A 12,001-nucleotide genomic window follows, 5' to 3' on the forward strand; every position below is an offset into this window, starting at 1 on the left:
ATAATCCACAAAGCGCAGACTGCACATTTCTCCTCTGTGGGATCAGCTCACATTTAAAATTCTGATCCGTTCCAGCTCCCAGCCCTTCCTAAAAAAAAACAAAAAAACCTGTGGATGTGTGATATCAGCAGAATTATTAAGTAACACACAACAGATGCACGTATTCACTCGCAAAAAAATACATAGGTCAATCTATCCACATCTTGCTTCTGTGTGAGAAAGGATGCAGGTTTTTGAGGGAGGTGTGCAGCACATGATTGTATATCAACATATTCAGTGTTGGTGTCAGATTGTTATTCTGCATGGAGTTCTGGAGGGTCTCGGCTCAAAGAGCAGTCTGGGCCTGGAGCCTGGAGACGTGTGTGTGTGTGTGTGTATATAGCCAGACAAAGTGTCTGGGTTCACAGAAAACCAATCGAGACACCTGCCGGCTACCACTGCCAGCCGCTGATAAAACAGGAAAAAGAATGTATTGGGCCTGCGGCACATATGGCCGCCTTGAAAAGGGCAGGGAGGCTTGGAAGAACGCTTTTTTCTCATCCATTTTTTGTTTGTCCTTAACACCTGCCACTTTTACTGCCTGGTGAATGAATCTAATGAAATAAAACACATTAAAAGGCAGTTTTGCACTCTGATCATTTTTATTACAAAACGAACGGCGGCTCCGGGCGAGAAACAGATCGAAACAAAAGGCTCCAGTACAGACAGGAAAGAGCTGCTTGAGCAACTGACCCACAGCTACAACATCAGGATTAAAGCACTTCACCATTTATCATGCATGGAGAGGATACTCTGCGAGAAATACATGCAGGGAGGGAAAAAAACCACATCACCTCAGCACAACATCGCAACATCTGCGATAGGTAGGAAAAGGCCACAGCAGATCACAAGAACAACACACGTCGCCGAAAGGGTCAGAGTTCACTTCCTGCCCCGGCAGAAACAAGAGCAGGGAATGTGTTTGTTTTTTCTTTTTAGCGGGGTTGTATGACATCTCCGTGAAGTGCAAAGACACAGTCGCATCAGTGACTGGCTGATTTCCAGTGTCTCCGCTACCTACGATACTGTAAACAATCTACACTATAAGGCGCACAGTTGAAAAATTGCCCAACGAAAGAGCCACAACATCGGTTTGTAAAGGGTTTGATGTGAAAATGCATTGCCATCTTCATCATCAACACTCTGCAGATCTGGCATACCAACTGTCAATATACCAACTGCAGGCAGTAAAATGCTGTTTAAGTTTTTTTGAATGGGCACCACACAAAAAAAAACAACAACCTACATTTGAAGACAAAAATATGAACCCATTTTCTTTCATATTCCTAAAACATCGATCTAAACTTCTTTTTTTTTCAAATTAGGCACAAGGTACAGCACAGTAAACTTTTTTTCTTCAATACCTCTTTTGGTTGTTGACATCTAAAGACGTGGACACCACAGGTCCCTTCCAAGTCTGAAAGGATTTTTTATGGCACACACAGAACAGTTACAGTTACTCACTGCTGGCATCTATCTGTCCAAACCTTTCCAGAACATTAAAGGGACAACTTTTCCACTACAGTTTCTTTCTTTGTGTTTATGTAACCTGCTTTATAACCTTGAAACCAGCCTTACTTAACTGTCAAGAAGGAAATGACCACCACAGAATATCTCACAAAGACATACAGTAAGGCATTAAATTCCTCTTCGCCTAAATCAGTCATACAAATTCTTTTGGACCGCTCATGTCTGTCCACAAATTAAGAAAAAAAAATGTAAAAAACAAAAGACCTCAACTATTTACTCTGCAAATTCTTTTTTCACTAACAGTTTTAAACACTGATTGTCTACATTATCAATAAAAATCTAAGGACGTAAACATGATAAGATGTAAACACTGTTATTATCCAATTGGCTTGGACCTCAAAAGATATCTGACCCTGTGTGAGATGTGAGAAAATACTAAGTCTTTCGCACATGAGATGGAGGAGGAACGAGGTAGTCCACAAGAGAACTGATGGCAGGGAAAGGGAATTATGGGTAACAGTAAGTGTCTCTGGTGCTGAGGGTCATGATAGTTTTCGGTTTGATCAATAATCTTCATAGCATAGATAGTTCTGGTTGTCTTGTTATAGTTGAGAATTTTCTGATTTGGCAGGGAGAAGCTGTTGGTTAGGTCTCATTTTGACGACAAACCGCCAATCGAAATTCTTTTCAGTCCGAACTTTCAGAAGATCTTCCGAAAGCTGTTGTTTTCCTGGTGAATCAGCAGTCATTTGTTCGTAGGGCCAAAGGGCTTTTTAAGCATCAAATCAGTCTTTTATCTTATTCTTTTCCGCTCCAACTTGTGCACCCGCAGGGCCCCTCAAACGATGCGGTAATCGAACGTGTCCTTCTCGGTGTGGTCAGTCCAGTTGGACGAGGGCATGCTGCGGTAGGGGTCCAGCAGGATGCGGAAACAGCGCACGATGAGCAGGGCCAAGAAGATGAAGAGCAGCAGCACAAAGACGAAGGCTGCCTTCTGCTCCAGCGTCAGGTAGGAAGGCACGTGATGGCCGCCACCCGACGAGGACAGCGTGCTGCTGAAGAGGCCCTCAGCCATCCTGGGCACATCCATGCTTGATCGTCTGGGCTCCAGCTCTTTGTCGGTTGCTTAAAGATTTTGGAGGGGAAGATGGGCTCAGCGGATAAGACCTGTGAGAGAATCCAAACAGACGGATTATACTAAAGATTGTGTCCTCTGTGGTTTGACAGATGAAACAGCAAACCAATATATCAACTTAATGTAATCGCAGAAACAGAAAAAAAGTCTCAAATCTCAAGACTTTAAAGAGATGAGAAAAACAAAGAAAAATGTGTCTCAGGCCAGAACAAAGTGGCTCTCAGATGAGTTTATTTCTGGAGCTCTAGGCGAAAAGCCCGTTCTGTGAGTAAAGAAGGCTCAGGGGACTCCTTTGGCCTTGAGTTTCTGCAGCTCAGGGCGTTTGAATTGGCACTTTGGGGTGTTAGTTATACAACATTTATTGCAGGAAACACTGCTCTGAAAGTTGGTGTGTCACTGGCTTCATTAAACCACAGTCTGCTATTCTGAAATGTCCAACCCTGTCTCGAGTTATATTCATTTGCAACCAATCTGCATCCGCAAATTATATTCAGAGGAACCATTTAGTTTTAAACATTGTCATACATGAGAAGAAATTAATTTCTCCCCTCAGACAAGGTTACACGCACACAAACATGTCAACTGATTTGTGCTAATGCAACTGAAAATTAGTTGAGAAATACAAACATATGTTAAATATGTAGTAAGTGCTGTAACATGGGTCCTGCTTTAATATCTAATCTTGAAGCTCTACCCTTGTAGCGGACCCTGGGTCAAAAATCTAGTTTGTGCTTGTACGTGGTGCAGATTCCTACATCACTAAAAGCATTTGTGTTTAACTGATGAGTCTGGCGGTATTATATATTTGTCTTATTGTCAAGCATTCCCATTAAAAGACCAAAACCATCAATGAATGTCTGCCACCCACAAGTGTTGTCTGTGTATCCAAAGCTTGACGTATCTTCTTCCTCTGTGCTATAGAGCTCAATTGTCTAAAACCTATTGAAAACACATCAGTGAGCCGCACTGTTGTACTTGAGTGACATATTCCTTCATTACCACAAACACACACAGACTGTAGTGTATTCTGAGTCAATCCCACATACACCACTGCTGGAAATATTCACTAGTATTATTCCACAGCTGAAAGTAGTCCTAAACAAATGCTCTATTTCCTCATGTTTGAATTACATTTGCTAGAAACTACAGGGCTCAGCTGTTATATTGGCTATTACTGAGCCTTTTCATGGGATTCGTGACACCAGTTAGTCGGGAAAATGGGGATTAAAAGGGGGACAGCAGCTCATTTTTGCCCTGGGGCACCCTGGCAGGTAATTCAGGCCTGAAATAGCCTTGTACTAGTAGTTTGCCACTGGTCACAATGAGACAAAAAATTCACCTTTAATGCAACAAGTTGAGTTCAGTTCCTGGCTTATTAAGTGCATACTTCTAATATGTTAAAGGTGGTTAAGGTTAATTTAATTAGATTAAGTTATGATTAAACAGAATTAACTCATACAGTATTTTCATATCTAAGCTCCGACCTGTGGAGTGACAATGAATACTCCCACAGCAGTGACTCTACAGGTGGTTAGGTCAGGTTAGTTAGTCAGCTTTGGTTGCCTACTCATTAGCACTGGACACAAATTTCTCCAGAAAACAAACCAATAACATGACTTTTTTCACCATAATGTGCTAAAACAGGAGGGGCAGCTTGCAGCTTTCTGTGTGGATTATTTGTTCTGGCAAAAAGAGGCACGATACATTGAATTTGGAGAAGACCGTTGACTTGTCTGTTCTATAAAAAGAGTTGGAGATACATTTATTAATCCAGAAACAGCCAGCAGGACTGTTGGTCGTTTTTTGTTTCTCACTGAGTGATTCTGCAAACCAGATTTGTATATTTTTCTTTTACAGTGCAGGAACACCACAAACAAGCCTTAGATGATGTGAGATGGTTCAGACATATTCTTTCTCATGCTTAAAGGGAATTTTTATTCACATATTTTTTCTATAGCTTTGGACATAAAATCTATTTGTTCACCAACAAAATCTGTCAGAGCAAGCAACACGAGCTGTCAGATGCAATTATCCGACCCCAAGTTTTCCCAAACTTTTGACCTGTGATCTCTTAAAACAAAGTAACATCTACTACTGCCTGTCTACAACTAATAGTGGCCAGCTCAACCAACCCCTTGCTTCATCTGAATGATTTAAAGGTCTGAAACACTGTAAATAATTCAACAAAACAACAAGAAAAAATACACAGAATCAAGTTTGTTCTTCTTTCCTGTCCTAATAATCTTGACACAACCACTCAGATTTAACTTTTGGGAACCAGTTATTCAAATTGTCTTGATATGAAGTTGAGGTAAACACCCCCAAAATATCCTTTACAATGGCCCATTGTACTGACAAAATGTGAATGCACATACCTATGGTAAGTACAGTAGCTTAAATTCACAACTCTCTGATTGGCTGATTTACTGTGTTGCTTGTCTGTTGTGTCACCATATCTCATGACTTTTTGACCAGATATCTCATGACCAGATTATCAATTGCCTCTGAGAATGTTTGCATAACCCAGAGTCCCATCTTTTGCAGGTTGTGTCCTTCGGTTACGCTTCTGTAAGCGTGAAGAGCCGTCACAGAGACTGACAATCACTTGGGAGGGGTCCTGGATGTTATGAGACTGCTTGAAGTGACAAGACGGGCTGTCTCTTTCTGCCTTAAAAAAAAAAAAAGATCTCAGTAGAAAGACAGAGAGGGAGCAGCCTTCAGCCTTCAGCCCTGCCTCGCTGATCAGCAGCCTGTAATCCATCACACTTAAAACTCAAAAATTATATTTCACAGCAGTGATTCATTGCCCTCGCTGTAAAAAAATGATAAGGAATGGGGTGTTTTCCTTTGTCTGCTGGTTTTCCATAAGCGTTTACTGTCAAATCATAATCTCGTCTTCTTGTCCTCCAAGGACACGGTGAGGTTACCGGGTATTAGCACTTTGGGCCACTCTGCTATTTGTTGGCAGGTTACGTAATGCACTTCAAAGACTCCCAACATTCACATCAGCAGCAGCTCTATGACTAAGAGCTCAGAGTTTGAAGCTTTTCTTGACAGTCTTACACAGAGATACGCTAAACATTTAAGCTTCCCATGACAACTTTAGAGAGAGATACACTTCCAATTTCAAAATGAGATCTGCGCTGTTTGAAAAAGGTCACATTATCTGTCTGTGGACTTTGTTCATCAGCCGCTCCACTTCAGGAAAAAATAATGACTTTTGTAGTTCTGAAATAGCCTCCAGATGACAGAATTACAGATACAGATTTTGTCTGATTTTAGAGACTGACCAGCATTATATAAGTGCACAAGTAATTTTGGTCCCATTGTACAAGATCAGTGACGGCTGCTGTGATGAGGAGATGAAACAATGTCAGGCACTGAGAGTAAAATTGACAAGGTAAGTGTGGCAACGACATGGAGCCAAATTTAGAAATGAAACCAATTATGTTGAAAAGTTGATAACCTGCAAGGCTGAATGTGTGTGTGTGTGTCTGTGTGTGTGTGTGTGTGTGTGTGTCATCACTATGACAAATGGAAAATTCACAGTGCATCAGTGGAGGTGAAATTAAATGGTTTACTGGAATTGTTGGACTTTATCTTTCAGCATGTTGTCAATCATTTCACAATATAAAATGTCCTGTATTATTAAATGTTGAATGGCCACAAAGGAGTTGTTGCACACGATCTATACAGTATAATACAACATTTCTGAGTATAAAATGAATGGTATAAATATTTGTTAATATTTTCAAATTCTATTATTTAGCCACATTGCGTTTCAATACACATATTGTTTGTGTAAGTGACAAATAAACCTTTGAATCCTTATAAGCAGACACACGCACACACTTCAATACAAAACTGAGTGACACTGAGCAATAATTAGAAAATTGTAAAGAAAAAAAAATATATATAACTGTATAAAAAATCATTATAGTCTAATATTGCTTTATGGTAACTCTTATTTTCTATTGTTTTATATAAGTTACATATTATTTTTTTAAGAAATGTGAGGGGGGGAAGGAAAATGGGGGTAAACATGACTAAATTACTACTTGAGCTACAAATACGACGCCATTCTAGATAAGTATATGCAAAAATATGCATCTAATAAATGTATGAATGCAAAATAACGCATGTAAGAATACGAATCCTTACACTGATGCAGTCTAATCTATTTTACCTGTTCCTTCCAAATGCATGTAATCCAATTGTGATCAAAGGTAGACACACCCGCAGCCTCAACGCAGGAATGCTCAACAACAAGTCGAAATAAGGAGCCGCCATTTAAATGAACGCACAATACTAATAATGCTAATACCCCCGCATGTATTCTGCCTGAACCCGCTGCAGCTGCACATTGCGCCGGTGTATGAGCCACAGCTGGACTCCTCACCGCACACGTGGATGCATCAAAATCTTTCTCTCCCGGTGCGTCTTCGGGCACCTTGCACACCTCCACAGCCCGGCGTCAACACATTTGTAAATAAATAAATAAATAAAAAAAGAAAAAGACATAAATGAAAGGTAAAGGTGAATGTGGTCGTGATAGCAGCAGCTGCAGGTGAGAGTCACTGAGTCTGTCAACACTAACCTGTTGTTATCAGAGCAGCTCGGGAATCTCCGTCAGCGGTGGCTCTCCATTCCGGCAGACGTTTCTGTTTTCACACTCTTTTTTCCTCTTTTTTTCAACCGAAACAGCAACAAGAAGCGTCGGTGCGGACCGCAGGGCTCCTCACTTCATGACAGAAAAAGCTCGCAGTGGTTATTTTTCTGTATGCTGACTGAGCCGGGCACACCTCACCCTCTCTGCTGCTCCGTTGTGTGTTTTTTCTCTCCTTCCTCCTCGTCCTGACGCGCCGCTCATCCCCGCAGACACACGCAGAGATGTAGTGGTACCCCGTCGCTACTGGCAACCTGTTGCCATAGCAATCCTCCAGGTAGGATAGGCTATATATTGCAAGCGGATGAGGGAAAGGTGTGGCCCTCATATGATATCGAACCACAAATATAACACAGAAGAAGAGCTCAAACACACACATTTAAAGAGAAGTGACAAAAAAAATCTGGTTAAAGTGATATTCTCAAAGTCAGTGAAGGTCAAAGATGAGTTTATGGTGACCTTTATGGTAATTTCTATATATATTTTTATCACAATCCTTTAATTTTATTATGAATACACTTTGTCATGATGTGAAATTAAATTAAATTAGTAGCATATGATGGGCATATGATATGATAGTGTTTGTGATAACAAACACTATCCAGGAAAGACATGCACTGCCACTGGGAAATCAGTACAGACTTTGCCTCTTATGGACTAATGGTTGGTCAGGCCGGGTGTGGGCAGCATCTCTCTTGAGGTTAAGGTGTGATGAGCATCTCAAGCAGAAACATGCATCCTGTGTATTTTTTGGTGACAGGCTTTAGAGTCTTTGCTGTCTCTCCCTGACAGATCCAAACCCCCTCAGAGCTCTGGGAGGACGTGACTGTCCACCAAGGGGTCAGAGAGTGACTGTGCAGAGCAGTTGGGGGGGAATCTGAAGTTACATAATGTCCTTGCTCAACTGTCAGCATCTAAATGCTGTGCACTGTCTCCACCTGGTGGAGGTCAGAAAGGATTGCAGGTGCTGAGATGGATGATGCTCAATTTACCTGCATTTTAATCTGTAATGTTTTTCTTCTTTTACACTGGTTGGAGGAACACAGGATAGTGAATAGTAGCTGGTAAAGATTCAACTTTCATTATATTACGCCTTCCAATCATATAGGAGAAACTTCAGTGGCTGGAAAACTCAGTCACCAAAGTCCCAGTCTAGATTCAGTGTTTGGTTTGTTCATTCTGGGCTACTGTAGAAACATGGATTAACAGTGTGGACCCTGTAGAAGAGGACCCGTTCCCTATGTAAATAAAAATGCCTTGTTATAAAGTAACCAAAACACAACAATTCTTATCTTCAGGTGATTAAACACTAATGGAAACATACATAAACATTATATTTCACACTGGACCTGTAACGCAGATCCCTCGACTTCAGTCAGGAGTTAAACCTTTAAAGGAATACTTAGACATTTTGGGGAAAACGCATATTCACTTTCCTGCTGAAGGTTTGATACCGCTGTCACATCTGTATGGTCAATATTGATCTTCAGCTGAGAGACGGTTAACCTAGCACAATCATTAGAAACAGGGGGAAACAGATAGCCTGGTTCTGTCCAAAGGTAACATCCTACTCCTACTATCCTACTAGCCTTTCTAAAGTTAACGAATGACGTTATTATTATGTTATGTTATGTCATTTGTTCCCGCCGTTCAAAAGCCTAAAAATGTTTTTATTGTTTTACCCCTTAAATGTCCTTATTTCATGCATATGTCACCTTCATCTTAATAATGAACGTTTTTAAAGGCGGTTTAAAGTATCAGATGAGAGGATTGTGTTAGTACTCCATAGGAGTGTGAACAATACAGGTACCAATACTGTGGACACAAGAACTGCTGATTTTCACCATTTCTACACAGGTGAGCAGCTTTTTGGGTTGCTTGAAATGCAGTCAGGATCAGACTCATATCTTGTTACTGGCCCAACATAATTTGTATGCATAAATAAGTTTAATGCACTGTACACATAAATGAGATAAACTATGAATTACAACAAGCATATATATGCTACAGTATTTCACATGACAGCTTGACAACATGTGTTTAATAGCTGCATTAATGAGAAGACCTGTATAAACGAGGTCTGAGTTTATCAACTATGAGTGATTCACTGAATATCAAGTTAAGGTTATACCAATTAAAATGTATTTCACACACACGGTATGAAAATGCACACATATATATATAATACAGTGTGCACAACATGGTTATGAAAGGCTGGGTGGGGGAGTTGCCGATTGGACAGCTAGGACAGCGGAGGTAGCCGATTGGTTCTTGCTGCTGCTGTGTCAGTCTCTCAGCCCTCAGTTCATGCTTCAGAAGACAAAGATCAGAGAAGAGCCTACTTTTGCACAATTTCACCATTCATAGCAGGTTGCTGGAGCAGATGCACAAGTGGCATTAAAGAACTACACTCAATGAGCACTGAATCAAACTATATATGTATGTTTTTGTATTTTGCACTACACACCGGTTTGAAAAATGAAATAACTAAGCAACAGTTTGATTGTACTGCATGTGATCATTTCCTTCTGAATAATTAACTGAATCTGTTGAATCTTGGTTACTGTTACAGCAAGAACTCATTTCCTTTATTGTGTCTGTTAATCATTCAGGTAAAACATAGACTGTGAACTACACTATGAAATATATGCATCAACAATTTTGATCACTTAAATACACAATTTCTTAGAGTCTTAGAATAGTAGTACTGTTGCCATGCCACACAACTGATCTCGGGTGTATTGATTACAAGATTATTCCACTTGGATAAATCCCTCATTGGATAAAATGATTGCGATATTCAATAAACTGTTGGGTAGATTTTCAGTTTTTTTGGATGCATTCTGCCCCAGACACAGGCGGTTATATGTACCAAACAAAAGAGCATGCATACAAATAGAACAGATGGGATTTACAAAAGCCACAAGGGAGGTTGCGGTGGAGAAAATAAATCACAAATTAACCTTTAATCTACAGAAATCTCACTGAAGACCAGAAAGCAAAAAATAAACTATTATTCAACTAATAATTCTTTGAAGGAATTACAGAAATACAATGACGCTTGTTTACTGACTCCTTTTGCATTAAAAATGTAATTAGTGGCTGCATGCTGCACTATTTTAATTTGGTCCTCTGAGTGTGTGTATGTGGGCCCTCTGCCACCCTCCCTGCCCTGATTTGGTTCCCAGTTGTGCTTCCATCTCAGACTCATCTCCAAGCTGCTCCAGCTACAAGCGCATGCTGATTTTGGCTACGAGAGAATCAAACATGTTTAAAAACTGAGGAGCATCTGGGACAGCTCATGCTGAGGTGAAGACCAGCCTTGGAACTGCTTGAACTAGAGGACCTGTTGTGATGAGTGCAGATTCTGTGCAGACTCAAGGGGTTTTTGTCTTAAATCAAAGAGATTTGACTGGGTCAGGCAAATCATGGCCAACAACGGATCTGAAACTCCGGGGTGGCACTATGGTGACCAGTTGGAATACAAAGGTCATCCTTTTAGTGTCAAACTCTACACATACATTATTCTGCACAGTAAAGCTCAAACATCCAACTGTAGGAACAAAAAGAAAAACATGTTTTTGAGTGAAGGGGGACTTTAACATACTGGCAGTATTAAACTGATGACACTGTGTCACCACAATCTGCGCCTACTAAACTCTGAACAACTGAAAACTTCAAAGTCCTTAGTTGGGTGGTTCTGAACTTTCAGTAAATATTCAGTTGAATCATTCTGGTGAGTCAAATATCTTCCAGTCAGGCAAGTTTTCAATTCAGTGGATTTTAGTTTTTTCCATTTTTTATCCTGCATTAGTCACTGAGGAGCGAGGCAGGACCAGCTCATCTTGGAGCCCCTGCAGGCCGAGCATCTCCTCTGCTCTCTCCTGTCAGCTCTCCATAAAGAAAGAAATCTCGCAGAGGATCTCTAGCTGACCTTGTAAGGCCCAATATCTCCTTGGGCTAGCAACCAATTTCCTTTGTCTGACTGCTAACGGTTTGGATGCAGCTACACAGAGACACCAGAGGAAGTGGATGAGAGGGAGGCGAATACTGATCATCTGAACCCAACAGGAGGTACACGACTGGTACTGGAGGTGGCAGTGAATGTTAATTTATATGAACTCAAGTGACTGCACACAAATCATATGCTGACAGTACATACATATTTAGCTTCAACTACTGATTTTTTCATTTTTATGCAATAGATAAATTATGTATAAATAATAAAGTATGGTATCTCTTCAGATTTTATTACCTTTGGGGTGAAAAGAAATAAAAAAAATTAGACCCTCATGTGACCCTAAAACGGAGTTTATTGAAATTAACTGATTAAATGAATCAATAGAAATTTAGTTAGCAATTCTAGCACTTTGATAAGCGGTTAATTTAAATATTCTAGACATGTTTCGGTTTCAGGTTTTAAAATGTGGAGATTTGCTGCTTTTCTTTGTCCGACATGATAGTGAACTAAATATTTTTGGGTTTTATAATTTATAATTAGCATATTTATACATTTTATAGTAAAGGATGTAGAAATGAATGTAGAAAATAATCAATGATCAATAATGAAAATAAAAAAGATAGTTGCAGTCCTAGTTTATATAATGTCTACAGAAATGCAGTAAAATAGTAAAACGTGACCTTGGTGTCTTAGAAAACTCACTATTAAAACAAATAGCTGAGTTCAGCCA

General features: G+C 40.1%; 1 protein-coding gene across 1 annotated transcript; it reads right to left on the reverse strand.

Annotated features, from left to right (window-relative positions):
* Positions 1-1,332: 1,332 nt before the first annotated feature.
* On the reverse strand, positions 1,333-7,530 carry LOC118336185 (cortexin-3). Its single transcript, XM_035672780.1, has 2 exons — positions 7,242-7,530; positions 1,333-2,676 (listed from the first exon to the last, which is right to left on the reverse strand). Exon 2 carries the CDS (start codon positions 2,597-2,599, stop codon positions 2,348-2,350), a length of 252 nt encoding a protein of 83 aa, XP_035528673.1. The 5' UTR covers positions 2,600-2,676; positions 7,242-7,530; the 3' UTR covers positions 1,333-2,347.
* Between the last annotated feature and the right edge of the window lie 4,471 nt (positions 7,531-12,001).

Source organism: Morone saxatilis, unplaced genomic scaffold (genome assembly GCF_004916995.1).
Source record: "Morone saxatilis isolate NCDOM2014 unplaced genomic scaffold, NCSU_SB_2.0 Contig24, whole genome shotgun sequence".
Lineage (NCBI taxonomy): Eukaryota > Metazoa > Chordata > Actinopteri > Moronidae > Morone > Morone saxatilis.